Source organism: Phoxinus phoxinus, assembly GCF_949152265.1.
Source record: "Phoxinus phoxinus genome assembly, chromosome: 13".
Lineage (NCBI taxonomy): Eukaryota > Metazoa > Chordata > Actinopteri > Cypriniformes > Leuciscidae > Phoxinus > Phoxinus phoxinus.
In genome coordinates, this window is record NC_136888.1 from 22,430,281 (window position 1) to 22,456,388 (window position 26,108).

Sequence of the window (26,108 nt, forward strand, 5' to 3'; positions counted from 1 at the left end):
GATTTATAAACTAATAAAAAAAATATATATATATATATTAAAAACAATATGTTGATGAATAAATAAATAAATAAAATAACAGTTCAGAACTATAATTGAGGGAAAAGAAGAATATAACTTAATAAAATCTTAATATTTTCAACCTAATTTGCATCAACATCAATTGCACACCAGACCAAAAAAGCTATACTAAATATCTGTGTGTGATAGTGTGTGATAGCCTATATCACCGGCCTCTAGGTGGCATTACTGAGCACTAATCCACTAATACCATTAGTAATAAAAAACCCACAGATATGGAGCTGACAAACCTTTTGTTCTTAATGTTCATTGTTCATACAAAATCTCTCACATTTTTTTTCAATATGGAAATGTTATATGATTATATAAATGTTATGTAATGTACCACATTTTATATAAGTGTATTATAAGAAAATCTACCTCTGTCTGAATTGATTCAGCTCCTGCCTGTATGCGTCTAGTATTTCAGTAATGCTCAGAATTTATTTCAATCTTTCTTTTCTGCACTTCATTCTGTTTTCAAGGTCAAGGTTTTCAGGCGGATTTTCAAAAAAACACAGGTAGCCGCTTTGGTAAGGACCTTGGAATCCCAAACCAACCAAATAAACATTACATCCTACATTACCAATGTCACAGATTAGCCTGGCATAGTCCAACATTATCATTAGTGTATTTGAGTGCCATTAAAAACATTTTGTGCCATCATTTGACTCAATGAAACATGGTCCTCTGCCATGCACACTTCATATCCACCCACTACCATCTCATAAAGACAACCATTCATACTCTGTTTTACTCTGGCAACAGATTCACGGCACGCTGACAGATGGTCTGTGGTTGCCAGTGGTAACCACTCTCAGAGAAGCAACAGTTGCTCTTCTCTGCTCCCTTTGAGAGAAGAAAAAGTCAAGAGGTATTGGCATATCACTACCATGCCACAAAATGGGCAAGCCTATTACAACTGGCAACTTGCACGGAACAGCAATCTTGGCATGATGGGAAAGGAAATTGTGCCAGGGGAATATACTTTTCTTGATTGTATATAGCAACAAAAAAAGCTCAATATGTAGGCTACTGTGATTATTTGGCCAGTCAAATGCAACTGAAATGCACAAACACAGAACAAATGTGTTGTGTCAGTGTTGGACAGTAGAGGTTGGTACAGCTAGGTGGTAGTGCCATTTTTTAAGAAGCAAAACTGTTTTATTGATGGAAAAACACTATACGTTACCTTTTCCCAGACAAATTCGAAGCAATCAAATGGTCTGCTGTTTTTTGAACCAGCGATATTCAATTAATTCTTAGGCCTGTTATATATTCTACATGTGTGAATGTAATCTAGATGTACAACATTCGTCATTTTGCCATTACCATGTAACACAGTCAGTTGTGTTGCTTCACTGCCATTCAAAATTCCTCTCCCGTGCCTCATAGGATAGTAACGTGCCTATTGGATGCACACTTTGAAATCTTGCCGGAAGTAGTCATCCAAACACACTCATGGAAATTTTGAACTATTTAATGTTTTGGTGAATTGGTGGCTAATTCATTTGAATTTGTACAATCTCATTCGTATGTCATTTTTTTGTATCTGCTTTCACTGTGATGTTTTAGGGTGGGGTTTCACACAAAAACTTACCGAATGTTTCCATATGAATCACATGCAGTGAGGTCCAGGCAGACGAGCAATGATTATGTCAGGGATCATATTTGAATAAGGAATAACACATTTTATTAAACAAAAGTATATCCAATAATATCCAAAGTATTGTATAACAGATGAAGTTTGTGAAGATAGAGAAAGTATGTAGCCCATTAGATATTTTCAGAATGAAAGGAGAGGAAAAAGAGAAGAAGCAGCAGAAGAAGAAGCCCTGAGTCATCTGAAACATGTATTATGCTGTGACTACACAGGAAGGGACTAGGGAAAGTACCTATCGAAGTTCTTTTTACTTCTCTTGCAACCATTTACTGATGCATTCAGGATAAAATTGACCCTGACAGATCTTATTAGGTCATCATGTTCCTTGTAAGGCACACGGAATAAGCTAATGAGCAATTGTGGTTTTAACACCTTTAAAAGAATATCGCAGATCTTGCATTAAATCTCATGTTTGAGAGATGGAAAAATATTTTGATACCAAGCACATTACGTAATACCCACCCGATCTTACAGAACAGAAGAGACTAAATAGGCCTATCTTACATTTGAAAATGATCAAACATATCAGATATAGTAGGATATATGTAAAAGATTAAAGAAATCAATAACATGTAAAAGAATAATCATGCATCATAAGAAATATATAGACTAGAATTCATAAATAAAAGATTAATAAGATTCATAAAAAGGAAAAATTCAAAAAGAATACAATTTGAATATGAACATTTTTGCATACATGCATTTATAACTTTAAAAATCACTGCAATATACAGAGTTCTTTTCTCATTGCCTACTTTTTTATGAATACGAATTCGACACACTACTCTTTTCACGCTTTTTTTTTACCATACTTTATAGTAGGGAAGTATGCATATTTGATTTGAATGCAGACTAACAGTAATCGAAAGCCATTGAACTACCAAACCCACAATTCCATTGGATTACCTATACCATGTATTTTGGAAATTAACTAGTATGGTATTCTTTGAAGTAGGCTACCACGTAAATACCATTTTACATTAATATGGTATTCATTAACCAAACTGTAAATATAGGCTACTAGGTAATGTATTATGATGTGTCAATGTTAATACCATCACTCAATTTATAGGCTACTTTTTTTGAAAAGTATAAAACAGGCCTGGTTTCACAGACAGGGTTTCGGGGATTAGACATTTGATCAATTAGGACAAGTAGCTTTTGAAAATGTACCTTTGAAAGAAAAAAAACAAACATTACTGGTGTCCATTTTGAGACAAAACAATGGCACAGACATATTTTTAAGATATGTCAGAGAAAGTTGCTTTCAGTTAAAACAGCTCAAACATCCATTTCTAGGACTAGCATAGGCTAAGCTTCGTCTGTGAAACCGGGGGATATTGTCATGTATTTGGGTAAAATAAAGACATGGTTTAGAAGATGGATTTTTCTTTTTACCTTTTCAGTATAACATTTGGTTGTTGGTATTAAAAAAAGTTACATGAGCTTTAAATGTAGCAAACTACGTTTCACTGACCCTGTGTCAAGATGTCCATGCAGCTGAAAGCTTGCAGTATCAGTAAGTGTCCAGAGAGGGGCGTCAGTAGAGGAGTAGTAGGAGAAAGGGGCTGGACGAGAACTGTCTTGATCGGCTGAAGCTCGTGCGCTTTTACACTGTGGATCCCGTGCAGAGCGGAACACACTGACAGCATCGGCTCCTCTTTCTGCGTCTGTGTGCACACCGATAGTCAGTGTCAGTAGACACTTTCCACCGCATTGCAAAAACATATTTAATCTCATTTCCACGGAGGAGACGCGTTCCATCGCTGCAGACGCACAGCGCATGTCTCTCTAAAGCCGAGTTCACCTGTGTGTGTATGTGTGTGTGAGGGGGAGAGATTTCATTTCCAGGAAAAGGGGTTTGCAAGTCTGCTTCCTCACAGGACCGCGACCAAGTCATCTATACGGGAATAACGGCTTTGGTTTTTCGACGGAGTGATTATTATGCGCGTCCTGTGCGGATTGTAAGAGAGGAACTTAGTCGCACGTTTGCTCCTGAGTCCTGATCCAAAGAGACCGGTCTGCTCGTTCCAGCTGGGAATACACGGGTTCGGAAGAAATTCCCGTCCAAATTTGAGTACTTGGGGAAAGACAGAAGACACGCAAAATGCCACTTGCTCAACTGGCAGAACCATGGCCCAAAATGGAGCTCGTGCAGTTGGAGACGGAGGTGAGAGGTGGTGAAATCACAGCACTAAAATTAACTGATTTAATGAGTCCTCAAGGCTCCTCTATCCGTGCCAGAGGTCCACGTGTTTGTCATGTGAGGAGTTCACGAGAATTACAGCAATCGTATAAAAATGTGAAACTTTATAATGAAATGAAATGAAGAAGAAAAAAAATCACTAAACACTGGTGCAAGTATTTGCAGATTTGACTCAAATGTTCTTTTTGGAGCGTGAGCATGACGCGCCGCGCTGAAGTAGCGCAGGTGAGATGTTTTTTAATGCTGAAGGGTTATTCCACGAAAAGGTGTCTAGATCAACGTTTTTAACAATAAAAAGCTGTCACTAACTTTTACTATTATAGCCTAACTTATAATAGACTTTTTAATAGACAATCCATTATTTATGGATGCATGTTTTGGCCTGTCCCTAGCTCTGTTTCCAATTCTGCTTGCTTAATGCATACAAAGCCTATGCACATTTTGATTTTGAGACAAATAATATTATATGCAGCAGCCGTGTAATCATCATAACTGTCATTAAAATTATTTACAATTCAATTAAAAACATAGCTAATTCTTTCAAGATTCAAGGACAAGTTTATTTTGTTTATCATTTTACTTTTTTACATAAAGAATCATCTTACATAAATCAACCCTTTTACAATGAGTTTGCACAGCGAACCACATAATATGCACATAAATATCAACATTATAGTTCACTTAAAAATGAAAATTCTGTCATCATTTACTCACCCTCAAGTCAAACCTGTATGAATTTATTTGTTCTATTGATAAGAATATCTTATGAAGAATGTCAGTAACTAAACAGTTGATGGACCCCATTGACTTTTTTTTTTTCTACTATGGAAGTCAATGGGGTCCATCAACTGTCTGGTTCCCACATTCTTCAAAATATTTTCCGTTATGTTCAGCAGAAGAAAGAAATTCATACAGGTTTGAAACGACTTGAGGGTGAGTAAATGATGACAGAATTTTCATTTTTAAGTGAACTATTCCTTTAAATTCTCTTCTAATGACCATCTTGTAGTGTCATGACCTTGGTCAATAGGCTAGAAATGGAAAAATGATTGCAAAATTGCCTTACTCTGTTATTATAACCCCTGGTTTGGTTTCACAGACAAGGCTTAAGACTAAAATGCATGTTTGAGTTGTTTTAACTGAAAGCACATTGCACTGACATCTTAAAATGTCAGAGCCATTGTTTTGTCTCAAGATGCACACCTGTAATGTCTTTTTCTATGCCACGTTTATAAAAACTCCTTAAGCTTCTTAATTAAACTAAGGCCTAGTCCTGGCTTAATCTATACCCTGTCTGTGAAACCAGGCGAGTCATAGGGTTAAAGTTAGTTGGAGGTTATATAATGAAAAGTATTAACTCTTAAAGAATTCTTTAAAATCAGAACATTACATAAAAATCTTGCTGCCTTTTCAAAATGGAATAGGCTCCAATTTCATGGAATGACTCTGCAGCGTGTACCTTTAAACTCTAGTGGAAAAACATTGGATTTCTTATGTTCATCTCAGTGAAATGACTTCTTGCTGTGCCAATTGTCTTCTCTGGGGTACATGTGAAATGTCAAAAAATCTAATAAATAATACAGTAGTCTAACGTCATTAGAAGCACTAGGAAATAGTATTTTTTGAATTATCAAGCACTCTAATATGTGTAGCCAGACTGTTTAATTGTGGCGCATGGGACAAAACTGACGATTTATTTGCATTTATGTTTTTGCTTTAAGATACATCATAGTGAATCCCAATAACAGCTACAGTACATGTTTGTAATAATCCACTGGTATCTGTAGGATAAGCTGATCTCCTGTTATGCTTAGCTTTCATACAGTGAGCTGTTTTCATTTCCTTTTCGTTTGCACTTTACATTCAGATACGTTGGTTTGAGGAATCATATCTTTTGATCATAGACCACAGTGTGCTACGCACTTAATGTCAGTGTTGTACTACAGTAAACTTTCAGGCCTTTGCATTGTACAGCGCTGGAATTTGCTCCACCAGCTTTGGCTGGAGACCAATCTTATAACTACAGGGCAAGCAGAGACAATATGGCCTGTGAAGTCCATGATGATTAATGAGAATGGAAGGAAGATTTAGTTTCTTATCTTGCTCTCAGACTAATGCTGATTTCTTTTGAGAACAGCAATATGAGACGTGTTATTTAGTCTTTTGTTCCTGTCATTGTAATCTGTGCAATTTAGAGCTTAAATTAACTTTCCTTTTCCCTCGCCTTCTGGTCGCTCACCACTGTAATAGGTTCACCAATCAGGCGACAGCCGGTTCGCTGCAGAAACATTCTCAATTCTTCTCAGAACTTTGAATGAAATTCTTTCTGCAGATGAAAACGAGAGGAGAAATTAATCTATATTTATAAATATTTGCAGAATAACTGTACTGATTAGAATCTTACCACAAGACCTTAAAGTGCTTCCTGATGCAGACTAGACCAAAAAAATGCACAGGATTTTCAACTTCATGCACTGGCAGTTTTTACATACTTGCAGTGACAAAAGCCTTCAAACACGCGTTGTGTGGAGATTCAAGATGCCGGATAAATGTGCAGGCAGAGTCCAAATGTAACTTTTGCACACCTGCCATTAGTGAGTAAATTGGGCTTGATTCTTACCAGCCATGTAAATGTTTTTTGCATTATTTAAAATGAGTAAATAAATAAACGCCAGATAAACAGAAGTTGCATTAGTTGCAATAGAAGTGTTCTTTAGTATATGACTATGCACATAGTCTGAGAATCATCAGCAAGTATCAGATTATCATTGTTACAGTTCAATTTAAAGGGGTACTTCACCACTGGAAAAAAGGGCTTTCAGTAAAACTTGGCTGCCTATAGTCTCTTTTTTTTTTTTATTCGTCTTCAAATTTTTTCGGCAATTTTTGAATACTGTCTTCGCTTTTGTTACATTTAATATTCTTTCTCAGCCCTGAAACTCAAACCGTTTTCCGATGCCACCCCCCAGACAGTATACATATTTAGGTAGCCTATTTAAATTAATATCATAATCGTGCGACTAGTTGGCTAGTGCTTGAAAAATCTTTTGTCGGGGCAGTCCTAATATTTAGTTGAGGTTTTGCTCAGAGCACCTGCTGTTCACGTCTTTGATGGCTGTGTGCTCTCTGGGTTTCAGCAGTGATTTTGTGTTTGTAATCATATACTGCATAATGATTGGGATTATTATTTCAAAACCCTGCAGCTTACATGGAACCTGGAGCCTGTTCAACAAGGACTTCCTCCAAAGTTTGGAGGTTAGATGGTGGAGAACAACGAAAATATTTGAAGCTGTATTCTTCCATTAAAGGACAGGCGTTCTGTGAGCTCCGGGAGTCACGAGTTCTGTCCTCACTCCATCTCCCGAAATGTATTCCTTCCTGTGAACCCGGGAGCCTCCCAGATTTGCTGGAAGCTGTTTGACGGTATATCACAGTGTATGAGGCCCTGTCTGTCCCACAGGGAGGGTTCATGTTTCACTCGGAAGAGCCAGTTTGACTGTGTTTTACGAGGTTATCTTTGAACTGAGATGGATCCACAACAGAATTCAAACATTCGTGTTGCTGGATTCACGTGCGCTAATCAGATGTTCTCTGCTCTAGATGCTCTCACTTTCAGTTATTCTATAAGAAGAATATTCTTCTAGAATATTAATTAGAATTCAGTCAGATTTCTTCCACTTGCTTTCTTGTTCTTGCATCTTAGTAAATACCACATACACAATGCCGCATGCTTTCAGCATATGTTCCGTCGGGAATATCAGATGTTTAAGTTGTGTGTTTCCGGTCTCGGCAGTCAGTGTGTGCAGCGGTCTGAAACGTGAGAAGGCATAGCAGCGCATGATGGCTGGGAATATGGAGATGATGTGATCCGGAACTCTGAACTAAAAGTCGAATTTCTTCCTGTCATCTGTTTTTTTTCTTCCTGTCATCTGTCTTCTAAAGTCTCAGTCTTTGAAAGTATTGAACGTTTATCTTTAATTCATTAGTTTTAATGATTAATTTGTGGTTTCATTCATGATTGGATTCATCTGTCATTTCTTTGTCTTCCTTTCCACTTATCTCTCTGAGTCTAACTTTATCCCCGTCGCTCCTGCTGTCAGTTTCCTTTCTTTTATCCGGGCCACACACATTCTGTCAGACCTTCGTCTTTGTGACACATCCATTGTTTTTGTCTCGTATAACTGCTTACAATGCAGTCTTGCATGCCTGTCAGGTTTGACACTGAATTAGACACAAATTTTTTGTGTCAAATGCCTAAATCATCCGCAAGTTGATAATTCTGACTCAATTTATTTATTTACTTTATTTTCTTGCTTTTATTTATCTATTTCCTTCTTTAATTTTTTTCCCTTCCTTTACTTGCCCTATTTTACTTGCTTTTTATTTAATTTCTTTCCCCTAACTTGGCATATCCAAACAGCATCACCTGGTCTGTAGGTTAAAGTTGAGACTACATAATGGCCTATAGTTGCATTTCAATGTTCTTTTCTCTAAAAATAGTGTGACGTGACCAGTAACCCTCTACGCACACCTTGGCAATGTAATCGCCATTGGCTAGTAAATTGTTTTGGTTTTTCGCCAGACTGATATACTATTATTTATTAAATATCTAAATGTACACTCTTAAAATCAGTCAATCAAGCATTATATTATGATAATTATGATAATCAGTCATTATTTAATGAATAATGATAGAAATGTAGTAATTAGAATTAAAACTTGATAATCATGCATGAATGCATATTTGTCATTTTAACTGAACTTTGGACTGGTGATGGTGCTTAAGATATGGTCATTCAGTGTTTATGTAAAAAAGAGGATAATAGTAATTCATAATAGTAATTATTATTAAAAGATAATAATCCTACTACTAATTCTATTAATAACAATATACAACACATGAGCTGCTCCCATACTGCTGCTCGGTTCATGATTGTTAATCACGTTGTCAGCGTTCCCTCGAACTAATTTGCTGAGCGCCAGCCAATAAGATTGCCGTTTGCGTATTAGTTCCGCCCACTACCGGAGAAACCGGCATATCTTCTGGTTGTTCTTAAAAGCTGAATAATTCCAGATGAACCGTTATTTTGACAGTAAAAAACAAACAAGAATTTTGGTTACATGTAACGCGTCGATTTTGTGTGGAACGCTTTCTCTCTGCGTGTGTGAGAGAAACGCGACGGCGAGGTGTGCGCCTTCACACTAGAGTTTACGGTACGTCAAATACAGGTACGCTGAGCTGAATTTGAATAACGTTAGATCGCTTGACGGAGAGCGAATGCGAAACTCTCAAGCGCTTATTCAGCGAGTAAAAATATATCTATGCTAATGGAGAGTAAAATATAAGAATTTATTAGCTAATGATGATCAATGATAGACATTATTTAGTCCCACAGAGTGAAATTTACTCGCATTGTAGAGGGTGGCCTACTCAGGGACTTTAGAAAGATCTAGAAATCCTCAAATCCCACTTTCACCTGTCAGTCACATTTGTGAGGAAGTAAGTCACACGTAAAGACTGACTTTTGATATTTGTTACTTCAGGGCATGGCATGATGAAATAAGATTTGTCTCTTCACCTAAGTTAGTCCAGATGAGTTTTCTTCAGTCTAGGAGTGCAGGAGAGTTGATATTTGACTGGACTAGTATTATACTGTCTATAGTTAACAATCCGGCATTTCTTGTGCAAATATAGGAAGTATGTGATTTATTCAGGCTTTTTCTAAGTTAGTGGTTCTGTAATTAACTCCTTCCCTGTCAGCGTTTACTAAAAGTTGCCAGCCAGCATTTTTGATCATATTCACAAAACTTTAATTGTTTTGATTAAATGTTTGATGATCACATCAGCTTACTTGTGTGTAACGTTAAGCAACTTCTATCCGCTCCTTCTGGTCTACGCAGATGATCTTCGCTTGTTTTTGGATCCAGAGATTCTGTATTTCAGAAGATCTGCAACAGCACCGTTGTATAACAGTGAAACCATGGATTGCCGGAAAACTTGTCAGGCCTTGATCAGTGGCGACCCAACTGACAAAGGTTAAAAAAAATGTCTTTAAAATCAAACATTGAAATGTATTAATAGTACCCCGAACCATTAACATGACAGACTGAATAGGAAAATTGTCATTTATAAAGGTCTCTTTTTTATGCTTTTTAATAGCCAGTAATTAACCTACAGAACACATTATGCTCAACAAAAAACACATTTATCCTTTCAAGAGAACTTTTATTTGAATGCAGTTTTGTTCATGGTTTTGGGGTCTCGGTGAATTTCCATTTTAGCATCTGTCAGATTTGACTAGCTTCTTCCAAGTGGCTGATTAATTTGCAATAAAATAGTATTAGAGTTTGTTGGACATTAAATTTTTTATCTCAACATCTAAAGGCAACTATCTGTTCTCTCCTGTCGTGCACTTGTCACTCGAAATTCAAGCCTTTTTAATTCCTTTCATGTCTTTTTCCTTTTTTCCTCAAGGTTTTCATGTTTCATGTAGACATTCCATAGACATAATTATTTTTATACAAACAAATTATTTTAATTCTATCCCCTACCCCTAAACCTACCCATCACAGAAAAATTTTGCCATTTTTACATTTTCAAAAAACATCACTTATTATAATATAAAAGCTGTTTTACACACACACACACACACACACACTTCCTCTCACCTCTCCGAGGAACAGTTTGGTCCCAATTACTCACATACTATTTCTGTAACAGGGTCACATTATGAGAGAGATGATGTTAATTTTTTGCAGACAGCTCTTTTATCACTTTCATAATCATTTGCATCGTGTTTTCAGGAAAAGAGTTTCAGGGTCATGTGTGATCAGCGGCCCTGATCAAGAGGCTGTTATGTTGTGTTTTTACTTTAGTGCATTTTACATACACTCAAACTCCTTGCTTTCTATGTGTGTGTTTTATTGTTTATTACGTGAATAATAGTTTTTTTCTTCTTCTAGAAAACCAGAAGTTGCGCTGAAGCTCTATTCTGTTTGTCATTTTAACCTCATGAGATGATATCCTGAAAGGAAACACATACTTTAGACATGCTTAGCTGATATTTTATGTTTCCGTTTCTAGATATGAAAGGTCAGAGAGATGCACAAAAAAGTAAAACAAATTGATAAGTAAATTAGGTACAAATTTCTCTCTTTCATTCTCTTTGTAGAAGGATCTGCTATCAAACCCTATCTATGAAATGTACATCTTGTATTTTATAAAGATTTCAATAAGCTTGATTGATCAAAATGTTGAATGCATTAAATGTGTGCATTTATTAAGCACAGCACAGCTCATATCATATCCCTTATCAGTTTCATTAGTATCTGGTGTTCACTGATCACTTTGACACAGTCCGTAAATGATTTACGTAAGCAACATAATCAGTTCTTGTATGAACAGTTATATAAGCAGACACGTGTTATTTCTGTGCTGCTAGCATAATGAATCAAAATTGCAAAAATAATGGCTGTCTTTAAACCCGTCTTCTCTTGTTTGGTAGATAGTCTCTCGCCCCAAACTCACGCCATTGGTCAAGGTGCTCAGTGTTTTGATAAAGCCCAAGTTTTTAAACTTTTCTCCTGAGTAAACCTTAAGGATTGATTATTTATATTGTTTTTGCATTTAAGCTCAAGTACGGTACTTTAACATAATCTTTAAAGGGATAGCTCACTCAAAAATGAAACTTCTGTCATCATTTACTCACCCTAAAGTTGTTCCAAGCCTGTATGAATTTCTTTCTTATACTGAACACAAAAGAAGATATTTTGAAGAATGTTGGTAACCAAACAGTTGATAGGCATTGACCTCCATTTACATTTCTTTATAAAAGGAAGTCAATAGGGACCCCATCAACTGTTTGGTTACCCATATTCTTCAAAATATCATATTTTGTGTTCAGTAGAAGAAAGAAATTAAAATTTAATTATTTGTTTTTGTTATTAAAAAATAAAAAAGAAGCTTGTAGATGGCCAGTCTTGCTCTTTGCAGTTACCAGAGAAACTTATTTCCTGCGACTTTTTGTATTTATTTTCACCAAAATTGACATTGACGGTAAACTGGAGCTTTTCTAAGACGAGTCGTCTTAACTTCCAGAGCACTTGAGTGAATCGATCTGAAGTCAGCATAAATAAACTAAGCTCCGACTTTGCATGTGACGAATCCTTGATCTTTGTCTGTTTGTTTTTTTCTCTGAGCAGGCAGAATTGTTTTCTTCCTTCCTCCAATTATTTTATTTTTTATTTTTGTCTCTTTCATTTCCTTCTATTCTCGCTCAAGGTTCTGTATTGAATGAAATTGAAAGCAATGGCCTGTGCAGGGTGTGATTGTGTTTTTCTGATGGTTCTTGAGAGAATTCAACGTTGGGACTGCAGAAATCAGTTGGCATGCCGGTAATTCTGCAGAAAACGAATAGGCCTAAACATGACACACATTCTCTCTTTGTCTTCACATATATAAATAGTGTGTTTGTGAGGTAGAGACTTACAGAATTCCATTGTGCTTTAATAAATGAAGAAACTGTTCATGTTTAGCTGAGATCAACTATTATCAGGTAAATTCTTCTCCTAGGGGGGGAATGAAGGGGATATGCCCACGAGGAAGTCTTGTCTACATGTTTTACAGTATTTGTATCTATTTTACATGTGTTTGGATTCTTAGTGGGTTGTGGTTTGCTCTCTCATCTCATCTGAATTTTTATTATTGGGTCTCAATGTTGGTCGTCTAACACTAGATACAGTTGTTCCCAGATTTAGACATGTACTCAGTCTTTTTCCTGGTCCTCTGTAGGCCTTTTGTGTTTATAGTGAAACTATATAGTGAAATTCTATAAACAGTGAAATGTGTTTATAGAATTACATCTGAAGATCCAGCTTGTGGGCAGAACAGATGCTCAAGCACATTGACAGAAAGAGTGTGTATGTGAGTCTATATAAGCAGCCAAGCCTGTAAAAATGCCCCGGGAGCCATTGATTATGTCATCTAGACATAACATGCATTTATGATTTTGACATGACAGCTGTGAGCCGTCAAGTACATGCATGCACACATGCGCACACGTGTTTTTATTCTAATATATGGAAAGTATTAAAAGAAGAGTAGTATTGTCCAAAGTAGTACTGCGTATGTATTAATAAATCTCTTTCGGTTTCTCTTTCAGAATGGACAGAGCACCACTGAGGATGGAGTCACTGCAGATGATAAGGTAGGACCCAGCTGACCAAGTACACAAATGCACTTCATGAACTTCATGTTCTCCAGCAGTTCCAAAATCAGTTTCAGATTTTTTTCTGCCAGTCGAGTCGGTAGTTCAGATTTTTACTTGCTCTACCGCGGCATCCTTATGTTGCCCATGATTTGATGAATATGTAAATATGTGCTATGCACTTTCCTTTCAATAACAAAATAAACACAACAAAAATGACAGTGGTGAGAACTCGAAGTCACAGTGTCCATGTTAAAGAAGGCGGAGCCTCAGAGCACACTTGCCTATTATGTCATTGCCACTAATGGTAATTTAAAGGGGTTTATTGGCAAGCTGTTTAGAACTTTTTGCTTTGGCCTGGTTTTGTTAGAAATTACATTGCACAAGTTTATTCTTTAATTTCGCTTGAAGTATATTGGGGCCTTAAGACTTTTCTCTGCTTCTCAGGGTGCTTTCACATCTGTAGTTCGGTTCATTTGGTCTGGACCAAGGGTGAAAAATAATACTTTGTAGCCTTTTTCAGGCGTTTTGGTTCCTTTTCACACCACATTGATTGCTCTGGTCCGAATCAGTTGATGGGTTGATGAAACGAACCAAAATGCAGTCACGTGACAACATCCACATCACAGGTTGGCCAGATGTGTCTTGAACGTATTTCCATAACTGCCCTTCGATTGGTCAGAATTTACGTGCGGGGAAATTCCAACAGAATTCTTGGAAGTAAACAAAGAGGAGGAAAATCCGACAGACAACGCGCCGCTTTTTACTATGAAGAGACAACTGCGTGGGCTGATTGTATCTCTGGTCATAGTTTATTATATAGCCTAGCTCTACACCACTTTAGGCAAACAATAACAATTGAGAATGAAGCGAGGATGCGGCTTGAAAATAATGTTTTAATGCACGCACGCAAGTCACTTCAGGAGGAGACGGTGCATTAACGTTGCTAAACAGTGACATTATGCACAGCGCAGCTGACTACGGCAGCTGGTTTAGTCCAAAAATGTGGAGTTCAGTTGGGTCTGTTCGAGGTCGGATCACGTTCTCACCACAAACAAACTGCTCCAGATTTTGTTTGAAAGTGTACCGAGACCTCCTCGTTTGGTCCGCTTTTGGTGCGCACCCGAGTGCGATTGCTGCATTCACACCTGCCCAAACGAACCGCACCAAGGGGGACAACGACTTCTAGTGTGATTCAACCGAACTAAATGAGGCAGGTGTGAAAGCACCCTGAATACATAAAACATTAGCCTTGTATATTATATTGTTTCTTGAGTAAAGAAAACACTGTACTTATTCATACAACCAGTTCTTAATTTACCCTTGCATTGCAAACAAGCAGAGACAATCCAAAATGTGTGCAGCACTTCAGTCACTATTGAGGCATGGTGGAGTTAGGAGGTTTTACAGACACTTTGAGGATCCAATGGAGTTACAAGTTTTTTAAAAATGCTTTTCAATGGTTAAATATTTGCAAAACCCACAGACAGATGTAAAGCGTAACCAATAGTAATGGTTTTTTTTTTTTTACATGAAATGAAAATGAGATTTGAAGTTTCTTTTCGAAAATCACTTTTTCACAAATGTCTCTTCTGTTGAAATGAGGAAATTTGTAGGTAAAAATAGATATGATTTGTGATCTCATGTTTGAGCCAATTGTTGATTGCCGTGTTTAAGAGAGCTCAGAGCCGCTTCTGTCTCACAGGAGTGTCTAGGCTAGGGTATATTGGCAGCTTTCTGAATCAATCAATGGAACAAGTGCTAAAATAATTCAGTCTAGAGTTCTGGCTCAGAGACTCAGAGGGCTCTTTGTGTGACTTAAGGGGTTGAATTACTCATAGCCTATCTGTTCCAGGGTCCATCTTGACTTTTTGCAGCCTGTCTGCATGGGGAAAGCTTCTCTCTCCCTCACGAATCCCTGCATTTGTTGTGTTTTTATGTGTAACATGAGCCTGATGTGATGGACAGAGAAGACAGCCTGTCTCCTCCTTCAGAATGTGCTTTTCTCTGTCTTTCTGAATGGTGAGCTCACCTCAGAACTGTAGTGAGACCCAATCAAGATCTGTAATGCTTTAGACCCGGAGACTGCAGGTTCTTTAATTTAGCCTGTCCAAAGACAAAATTACCTCACTTGAGCAATAATTTTACTAGTCTCTGAGACTTTATCTGCGAATGATAAAATATTAACGTGAATGTTATTATAAATACTATGCATAGCATCTAATTTGTCAAGACTAGTATAGCCAATCAACTTCTGGTTAAATATTGATTATGAGAATAATCAGCATTTGCTTGATTGGGACTAATTCTTTAAGTGTTTGTATTTCCTGATGTTTCTTGACCGTGATTGCATAATCATAATTTGTTTGTTGGATTATCATGTCTATATTGCAGATCTTATTAAATGCTCAATTTCTAGCGTGGTTTGACTGAATCAATGAAAAAAATTTAACTTTTCATATAAAGAATGTCATATCACGATCTTATAACGAACAATCACGATTCACGATCTGAATCGCAGACATAAAATATCATGATCTCTACGATTCGCTTGTAAAATTAGATTGTGACGTCTTCAAGATCGATCACTATATAAATTGTCAGATCGCCCACCCCTATTTAACATAAAATTTATTAAAATAGATTTTAAGATTTTTTTTTTACATTTGTAAAAAAAATTTTATTAAGCACTGGTAAATTCTTATTACTCTGTGTCCTGACATTTGCTTTTGAGTATCTAGTATTTAGTAATTCTCATTATTGTGAGTGGTGATTGGCATTAGATTTTCATGACTGTAATACACTGAATTAAAAATGTTTAATCACTGTACAAAGTTAACTGTCTGGCACAACTGCAAATGGCTGGTTAACTAAATATAAGGATATTTCTTATTTGCCTTTTTTCTTTTTTCTTTTTATAAATATACATAGTACATCTCATTAAAATATAAGCCTACATACTTTGTTGTTCCATCATTTATTTGATCATTTTCACATTACAGCAATGAGAATAAGATATTTTTGTTATTATGGTGATGAGAATTTGGGGTTGTCTGTAACTGTCAAGAAAATATTGTCACAGTTTAATGTTCAAAATATGTCTGATTTCTTTTGATTTAGGCGTGACATTTGACCTGGACATGTTTTCAAATTCTGAAACGTATTAACAGAACTAGCGCGGCACATAGCAGACACAGTGATAACAGGCTGAGCCCGTGATTCATGAGGCCATTACTGCTGGCCGATCCACCAGCTCACGATCTGTCACTGGTCCCTTTGATGCATGCTGATTGGTTGTTGTTGTGGGAACGCTTAACATAAATCACACAAGTTTTTATTTTATTTTATGTCAGCAAGGAGTCGTTGGTGAGGGTCTTTTAACCGATGATGAACTTAGATGTGATCTATGGTTGTCATAAAAACAGAGAAGTCAATCTGTTTGGAAGGACAGAGTTGGCAAAACAATCCAGCTAGGAATTGCAGCTAATCTGAAGCAAAACAAGGCCATTCCTTTCCATCTTTGTTAAGGGAACATCATGTCTAGGTCTAATAGAATGGTTAATGCGTGGGAACAAGTGTTGAACCGATGGATGTAGGAGATCAATTATAAAAAAAAAAGAACAGAAACTGCTAATGAGTTGAAGTCTGTTGCCCTTTTTTTTTTCTCTCCCCAGTGATATTATTTTGATACTTTGATATTATTTGGCCTTGTTAAACCTGAAGTGTTAAAATACTATCTCCTCCTCTCCCAGTTTAAAATGTGTAGACATATATCAAACAATAAAAATGGTTGTTCTGTTTGTTTGAGCATCCCGACCAGCCTGACACTGCAACAGTGGCTCAACCAATAGAATGCATTTAGTGACGGGGCCATCTGGAGTGTTTGGGGAAACCTGTTTGGAAACATCTTTGTTTTTTTGAGGATGGTAGTGGTGCAAACATAATGCACTTACGCCTTTAAATGTTCATTTCTCAATATAAAATTAAGCAGTTTAATCTGTAATTTATAATAAATATGTTCAGACAGTGTTTTTCAAGAGGCCCATCTTGACACGGATCTAGACTAGAGCCCTATTTTGTCTCAGCTGTAGGACCCAGGCTTAAGGATCAATATTGAACGCTGCTAATAATACTCCTCCCCAGAGAGAGCAGGCAGGAATAAATAGCTGCTTGTCCAGGAATCTCTGTCAGCCTGGGTCTTTAGTTGAGCAGAGTCAAGAGTAACATGTCAGAACCACAACAAGACAGTCTTGGGTGTTAAGAACAGAGAATTTAATGAGACCTTATCATCTCTATTTCATGTAATTTTTCAACTTCTCACTTTCATCCCACTTTCTTGCCTACTTAAGCATCTCATCATCTCTTGCTTCCTCTCCAGTGTCAGAAATTAAGATGCACATCCTGGCTGATATGGCAGTCATCTTGGACGTTTAAAAAGTTATAAAGATCCTTATTTTTAATACTTTTTTAATGGGAGAAACATTACTATTTAGTGGCATCGTTTGGCATCAGTAGTTTGGCAGGGGACTTTTTTTTATGATGATTTTTTCCCTAACAATATAAAAACTGAATCAGTTAACTGAAAGTTTTCATTCAGAACAATAATGGCTGTTATCCATAAAATCAAACCAACATCAAATACAAGTAGTTTATATATAATGCACAAGATATAATAAAGTCATAAAAGCTTTTCTGAAATATTTAAATATTTTTCCAATCCCTGTGATAAATTATGCTGTTTTTAGGAACTCTAAAACACTCATAATATATCTCCTAATAATATATTTGTATAATAACTTAAATAATAAATCATTTACAGCTTAGCTTAGCTTTATTAGTCTTTATTATTATTATTATTATTATTATTATTATAAATTATTATTTTTATTAAATAATTTGTCTTTTTTGTTAGCCCAAGACTAGGGATGGGCGATATGGCCTAAAATCCATATTGCGATATACATTGCAGCCTCTTGCGATAACGATATATATCACGATATATAAATTATAATAAAACCATTTCAGAACAGGTTACACAGACCCTAAGGAAAGCCAAACAATTTTTTAAAGAAAGAAAGAAACGGTGTATGTAGTTTTGAGAACATTTATTGTGCAAAACTGTAATTATACAACATAATGTTGCAGATAAATAAAATTCAAGTACACTAGCTGCAGAGACTTTGTTTAAATATTAATGTTTGTTTAAAGAAACTAATGTTTAAATATTATGGCTAGCAGCATAATATCATTTCATAACATGAAAAAACTCACTTGCGGCACCCTCCTCCCCCTTTCAATCGCTGCTCATGTGCATTTGTTATGATCACGAGACTTCCAATTTCTATTTTGCCTGGACGGTAGTGCCCAAGTTGCAAGGCGGGGAAAGTCACCGATATCACCAGAACAGGTTGTTGAACCATCCAAATGATTTCTAGACAGTTTTATTAGGTTAAAAAAGTTGCCAAGTTCTTCTGTAAAGTAATTTTACATTTAGTAATTTTACTAACAGAATGAAAAGCCTTCACCTAAAGTGTAAAATATCTGATCTGAGAATATAATAAAAAATTGAAACGCATATGACACCTGCGTCATTTCCCCAAGCACATGCTGTACATATTGGCTCCATTAAATCGTCATTCTGAAGTAAAGTGGAAGATTATGGTCATCTTCCATTAGCTTGAAAGTGGACAGACAATTAATGGCAATGACTTTGACTGTTGCTGTGTATACAAGTGTGATCATTTGAGCAGAAGGTTTATATATATATGTATATAGGATTTTGAAATCAGCTAATCTGATGAATCTTTAACTCATTTCATGTAATTAGTGAATTATGGAGTGCTGAATATTTTCCAGGGATATTTCCCTCGCCCTGTAGTCAAAACATGCTCCAACTTCTGTGATCATTTTGTTTAAGGGTGGTTCCTCGTGCCTGGGTTAAGTTGGTCATGTCCATAATTTTTTTTTAAAGAAGGTTTTTAGTCAATACCGTCTTATCAAAATAATTGACCAGGATTCATTTAACAAGGTGCAAAGTAGGGCCTCACAATAAGGACTGCCCAGTGGTCCAGGGCCAGCGCGAATAATGCTCAGGCCAGTTGACGGAAATGTCAAATGCCTGATCGGGCCAGTGCTGCATCGTCACGAAAGTTTATAATTTGCACATGTTTTTAAAGGGATAGTTCACTTTAAAATGAAAATTCTGTCATCATATACTCACCCTCAAGTTGTTTCAAACCAAAACATGCTAAATTGAGTTCTCTTTCTCGTTGTCTTTACCTTTACCTGACAAATTAACAGAGTTCTGTCAAAATGGCCGTCTTGGCATATCAAAAACAGTGGTTATGTCTTAAGTGAACATAAACAGTTATGAAAGAAATCACATGTGTAACTCCATTTGGTCATTAAAGTGACCGCAGCCTAATATTTCTGCAGCTGTCTGTGTCATAAAGTTAATCAAACAACAAATGACAAATAAATTCTTTAGTCTAGCAGTGAGTGATTTTTTTCTAACTATAATAAGGATTAATCTATATATTATATATACAATTTATAGTGAAAACTATGCAGTGCTATTTTACATTTGATTACTTTATTCAATTTCTGTACCTGATAGACCTACCTGAAAATCCCGACCGGGCCAGTCGGAAAAATCTGTAGCGTAGAGCCCTGCAAAGTATCTAATTTTTTTCTGTTTTCATCTTCACTTCTCCAGTGATGAAAGACAGACCTCTTCTCAGTCATCACTCTGATTTCTGCTAGTGACTTTGGCCAATTTAAGGAGTCATTTACAAAGCCATTGCAGAGAATTGGAACAAAATCAAAGGCTTGTGTGAAAATTGAAAGCGAGAAATTGGTCCTGTACGAGACAGTTCAGCTCTAGAGAGCAGCAGAAGTACTAAACTATGAGTCAATTCCATATGATGGATGTATCTGGCCTTGTGGTGCAGTTCAGTCCTCTTGGCTCCACTTTCTGTGAGTGTATTTGCTGAAAGTCCAAGCTGTTCTGTCTTCTGTTCTGTGTCTCTCAGAGCTGAGGTTTCCAAGTGCAGGAACGCCCCTCTGGGAGAAGTCAAATAATTTCTTCTGTTTATAAAGTGCTGTCAGAACTTCTGCTCATTCTTTAGAGAGCCAGGAGAAAAATAAACTATTTATAACACAGATGTGGTTTGACGCATAAAGCCCATACATCCAAAATATCATTTTGAAATAACTTTTTTCAGATCTGTTCCATCATGATGATCAAATTGTTGTAAAAGCTCTTTTCAAGTGATTCAGGAATTAAGTGAGAAATATCACCTTTTGTCTTCATTTTTAATTTATCTTCTATGTAATGCAAAGTTTGCATCTATTCTTTTGTTGACCAGCCTTCAGGGACTTTTAAATTGAGCTGAGAGCGTTATTTAATTATTGGAAAACAAATTTGCCAATTTATTTAACTACAATAAAATATGAGTAATAATAATAACATTTTATGCCAACCTACTTATCAGCCAATAATTTCATTATTTTAATGTGGCTTTTTTCCTGTATGATGATGATATCAGGACAGCTGTATCAACCTGGCATTTTTAACTGTACACCCCTAACAAAAAATATTAAAATCACTTTTAATTTAAAAATGTAAAACTAGCAATTGTTATTGTGTAACTGCATTTCTTTTTTTTGCATGAATGTAAACGGGCCAATAAAATGATCATTATAGTACATCATTGGTCCACATAGTAATAGTCTACTTAGACTCAAATTCCTTCACATATAGTCCTACTTCTGCTATTTCACTGGATTTTAAAATCCCTCGACACATTCATGCGGTTGTTTGCTTCCTCCATAATTGATGTTCACGTGATGTGTTGTCCTGTTTGTTAGAAAATGTTGTTAAATTGATGAATGTTGCCCCTGTTGTGTTTTTGCTGTGTGCCGCTTTGCTGACTATATTGACCTTGTTGTCATGGTGTTTTATAATCGGCATGGCAACAGCATGAGGTTTCGATGCATTAAAAAGAGATGGAGAGCGAAACAAGCATGTTGAAACATTGTGGCTCATTGTTAGTTGTCAGAGTTAGAGTAAAAGGTTTTTAATGAACGCTTGTTCATAAATACTGACTATTGGCACTAATGAACGAATGGAGTCTTGCCATAAAAATTGTTTGTGAGAGAGAGGTGTTTGTGTTAACGTGAGAGAGGTTGATGGATGTACTGTAGAAGCGCTCTAATAAACATGCACAATGTGCACCATGATATCAACAGTCATTTACAGTAGAAACGGTTTCAAACTCTTACAATATGTTTGCCAGCTAAAGGCAAAAAATTCCAATGTAATGCAATGCAGCCTCAGTAAAGTGAAATATGGCTGTTGACAGACTTTTTCTTGTGTTTATTGAAAATATAGGCTGTTGTGTGGTTTTTGTTTTTCTACCGAATCTTGCCTAAACTCTGTGCCTGTTTAAAGACTCTTTAATATTTGATAGAAGCTCTTTTGCTTAAACAGCATAAGAGACTTTGGGCTCTTAATTACGCACCACTAACTGTCACCTACACTTACACAAATACTCTGAGCAGATCTTAAGTCACTGTCAACATTCATTATTTATTTGTCCATGTTTTTGTGCATAAACTCAAAAGTTAGTTTTTTGTATTATAATTTTGAAAGAAGTCTCCCGCTCACCAAGACTGCATTTATTTGTTAAAAAAAATCAGAAAAACAGTAAGACATATTACAATTGAAATGATTCCTGTGATGGTAAAGCTGAATATTCAGGAGCCCTTACTCCAGTCCGCAGTGTCACGTGATCCTTCATAAATCATTTTAATATGCTCAAGAAACATTTATTATCAATACTAAAAACAGTTGTGCTGCTTAATATTTTTGTGGAAACCATGACCAATTTTTTTCAGGTTTTTGTTTTCTTCAGAATTTAATTGAACGGCTTCATGAAAAGCCTGAATAAATGCAGAGAATAAAATACATTGTAACTGCGGAGAGGAATATTCTCAATGAATAATGACTTACATTAAATATTTGAATGAAATATTTGAATGTTTATTTTCTTTGTATTCCATGTAAGCAACTTGGACATTTCTACCAAACAACCCGTTTTGCATTCAGCTGAAGAAAGTCATGTGGGTTTGAAACAACATTAGGGTTGAGTAAATGATGCCAGAATATTAATTTTTGGGCGAACTATCTCCTACTCCTAGCGCTGTGAAATTTCTAATGTAGGTGGGATTTAACTTGGGACCTTTTAAATGCAACACTACAGTGTGAAAAAAGGGAAGGGAAGGGAAGAAAGGGGGGGGGGGGATTTTAGTCTGAAACTGAGTCTGTGTGTTAGTGTATTCCCAATGGAAAAGGGAGGGTTGGGTAATAATGTCTTTTCAATTGGTGAGAATTTGATTTGTATGCACTCTTATGTTAGATAATGGCCTTTTAGGTTCGATTAGCACAGCTGGGGTGCCTTACCATAGCGTGAGTGTGTATGTCTGTGTTTAAAGGATAATTCCGGTATTTAACACCTTGAGTCTATATTGTAGTTTGTTTTGGATGAACAAGAGTGGTGGACAACATTTTTTTGATAATGGTTCCTCTCTCGAGTTTTTTACTATAAAAGAATTGGCCATGGACCCATTTAACATGGGAGTCAATGTGCATGTCCGAAAATGTCATTAAAACAACCTTTAACATTATTTTTCAAAACTGTGCAACTCACCGAGTGATTAGTGATGTTAGTTGATGTTCCAGAAACAAAAAGTGTTGCGAAATACAGTTTCTGTCGTGTTTTATTCGTCATTTTGTAAAATCCCATTGTTGAAAAAATAGTTCCACTATAGCAAAATAAACGGATTGGAATCATATATTGCGACGATATATTGTTTATAATCATCAACGAACACCACTAACCACTCGGTGAGTTTAACAGTTTTGTAAACTAACATTATTGGCTGTTTTAATGACATTTTCGGACATGCACATTGACTCCAATGTTAAATGGGTCCATGGCCAATTCTTTTATAGTCAAAAACTCGAGAGAGGAACCATTGTCAAAAAAAATTTGTCCACCACTCTTGTTCATCCAAAACAAACTACAATATAGACTCAAGGTGTTAAATACCGGAATTATCCTTTAAGCCTTGCATAGCGTGAGTTAGTGTTATAGAAGTCTGTGTGTTTTTTGAAAACTGTGTGTGTGTTTAAAGAGAGGTTTTGATATCACTTTCACCATCTGAGTGAAATCTCTTTGAGGTCATCCTCCCTGAAGAGGAACTCTTGTGCTTGCTCATCAATTTTTCAGCAGTCTCGGCCGCTTTGTGGCGCTCCCCGGCACTGATGTTATCTGATGCCCTTAGCCTGAAGTGTGTTTGAACCCTGGTCTGTGGATGAGAGCGTGTTTCTCGTGATCTGTCTAATTTCTTGCAAATCACAGGCTTGAAGGGTTAGTTCTCCCAAAAATGAAAAATCTGTCACTAATTACTCACCCTCATGTCATTCCAAACCTCAGACCTTCGTTCATCTCCGGAACACAAGTTAAGATATTTTTATGAAAACCTAGAGCTTTCTGAACCAGCCATAGACTGCAAAGTTATTACCACTTTCAAGGCCCAGAAAGGTAGTAAAGACATCGTTAAAATAGTCCACTACAGTGGTTTAACCTTAATGTTATGAAGCAACAAGAATACTTTTTGTGTGCAAAAAAACTCAAAATAACGACAATTGGGAATATTGGGGGTTAAGGTTGTTTTGGCCCTGTATTTACATGTTGTGTGTGTGTAGTCTTTTGTTCTATTTGCTGTTGAGATATGCTCTTGCTGTCCTCTCTGGTAATCCTGCGTTTATTGGAGCTCTTCTGTTGATTCATGGTGAGGATTACACCGTTTTGCTCTCTGACCTCCTGCCCTCTCCATACAATCCTTCAGTTAACCAAACCTTTCACACTCAACATGAGTGTCCATGTTGAGCATGTGTGTGTGTTTGGGCTCTTTAACCAGTCTCCTTTCACTTGGAATTACCCTTGTAAAACCCTGCTGGCTTATAGTAGAGCATTAAGGAACAGCATTGGAGGTCTGAGGTCATTGCGCTTTATGGGGAAAATTTGCCATGTGTAAAGTTGCCTCTGTGAATTGATTTCATTGTTGTGACATACTAATACATATGAACTGTAACAGTTTTTTAAAAATGTAATTCATTTAAATGGATGTCACAGGAAAAATTATGCATTTAATCACCTGTATGTACATTTAATAATTGAGGAATTCAAGCTTGAAATGTCATAAATTATTCTGACATGTAAGGTCAGCTTACTTGATTATAAGATTTAACCAGCTACTTTGGAATACAACTTTGTTAAAATGTTCAGGTGCCAGAGCAATATCTTCTTCCGCACTGTGTCCTGTGACTGAAAATATTCTCTCACGGCCCATTGAAGCTGGAGTTGCTACTGTAGATATTTCTGTGCTAGAGATGAAACGGTATGAAAATTTCAGTTGAAAAAAAAGTTTTATAAAATGATAAACCGCAAATTTCAGCCTTTAAACAATTTTTAAAGTCCCTGTAAAGTCAAAATTAAGTATGTTTGTCACACCACAGACAAATGTGTTATTAGCCACCCAGCCAAATTTGAATGATAAAAAAAGCTGGCAAGTACATCAAATAAGCTATCAAAATCTTGAAAGAATGAGCAGTAGTCTCTGCTCTCAAACGCTGGGGGCGTGTCCGCTGGCTGCGCTGTAACTTACACTCATTGGTGGCCACGCACTGCCGATGATGGCGCACCAGTTGTCGGCGCGACGGAAAGATGAAGGCTGAGGCGGGAATTAGTCGGTTCGGCCCCATTCACCAGTAACAGCGGATTATCAGTGAATCCCAGTTGTCTCCGACTAAAGTTTATAAAACTATCCCGTGTAAAATGATCATTACAGAGGCGGATTTTGGCGGTGATCTTCAGCTCTCGATCAAGGTGGCTCTTCACAAAATGAATCCACCTCTTATTGATGTGATCGTTTTTCCGAAATTCAAACAAGTACACCAATCTCAGTGACTCCAGAGGGTTATATCGACACCTGTTGGTTTGGCATGCTCTTGACAATGCTTCATCGTGTGTTTTTGCGTTTTCATGTGGACAGAGATTTTTTTCTCTGGGTACGTGTGGACTAGAAGGGGGTTCAAACTGGAGCCCAATGGGCTCAGGGAGGTATTTGGGAATAATTGGGAAAGTTCTGAGAGAACTTAATTTTCACTTTTAACCTAAACGTTAGGTTCTGCATTAAAGGTACAGTAAGCAAATTTTTTTTAAAGTGTAGTTGAAAAGTGGATCAAACCGATTACCAAAACACACTTGGCGCATTCGTTTTGGTGATTTCAAATATCAGCATTTACCAGAAATCGCTTACTGCAGGTTTAATGTGAAAATAATTTTGTACATGTTTTTTTTCATATAAAGGCTATAAAAACAAATATAGTGAATGTCTATGCAGAATTTTTATTTTTTTATTTTTTATGCTATTCAAAAAAAGTGTTAAAATATTCTAAACCAAAAAAGCAACAACATATTGCTTAGCTACTAAAGCAGTAGTTAAAATTACTAAACTACTGTAAAGCGACATGACTGGTGGATGGTTTGCATGCACAGCACACAGTTGTGACTATAATCAATAATAAAAAATGATAAGCAATGAATATGATTATCGATTAATCTATTTTATTGATTAGTTGTTGCAGCCCTACACTTTTTAATGTCATATTTCGTAACATTTGCATTGTTTTATTTTTGTACTGTGTGGATTGGTTTCGCATCAAATTTTTTCCTCCTTGGGGAAAAAGCTCATGGTTATGGTAATCATATAATGCATGGTATATTTTCATAGTATTACAATCTGATACAATCATTTCAGTATGGGATAATTCTGTTCTTTCTCAAATACTCAAGACGCACTACAGGAACATTACAGAACAATAGACTTCATATTGGAGTCAAGC

The 26,108-nt window shown here is 36.4% G+C and overlaps 1 protein-coding gene across 3 annotated transcripts in view; it reads left to right on the top strand.

Annotated features, from left to right (window-relative positions):
* Window positions 1–3,252: 3,252 nt before the first annotated feature.
* The window catches only part of rps6ka1 (ribosomal protein S6 kinase a, polypeptide 1), a 57,187-nt gene continuing 34,331 nt past the window's right edge, over window positions 3,253–26,108 (top strand). For 2 of the 3 annotated variants that reach the window (XM_079633951.1, XM_079633952.1), the window contains exons 1-2: window positions 3,253–3,893; window positions 13,091–13,135. In XM_079633951.1, coding sequence (XP_079490077.1) covers window positions 3,831–3,893; window positions 13,091–13,135 — 108 coding nt within the window. In that variant the 5' untranslated portion in view covers window positions 3,253–3,830. Of the gene's footprint in view, window positions 3,894–9,843; window positions 9,966–13,090; window positions 13,136–26,108 lie in introns of those variants that run through there. The other variant, XM_079633954.1, reaches the window with a different exon arrangement.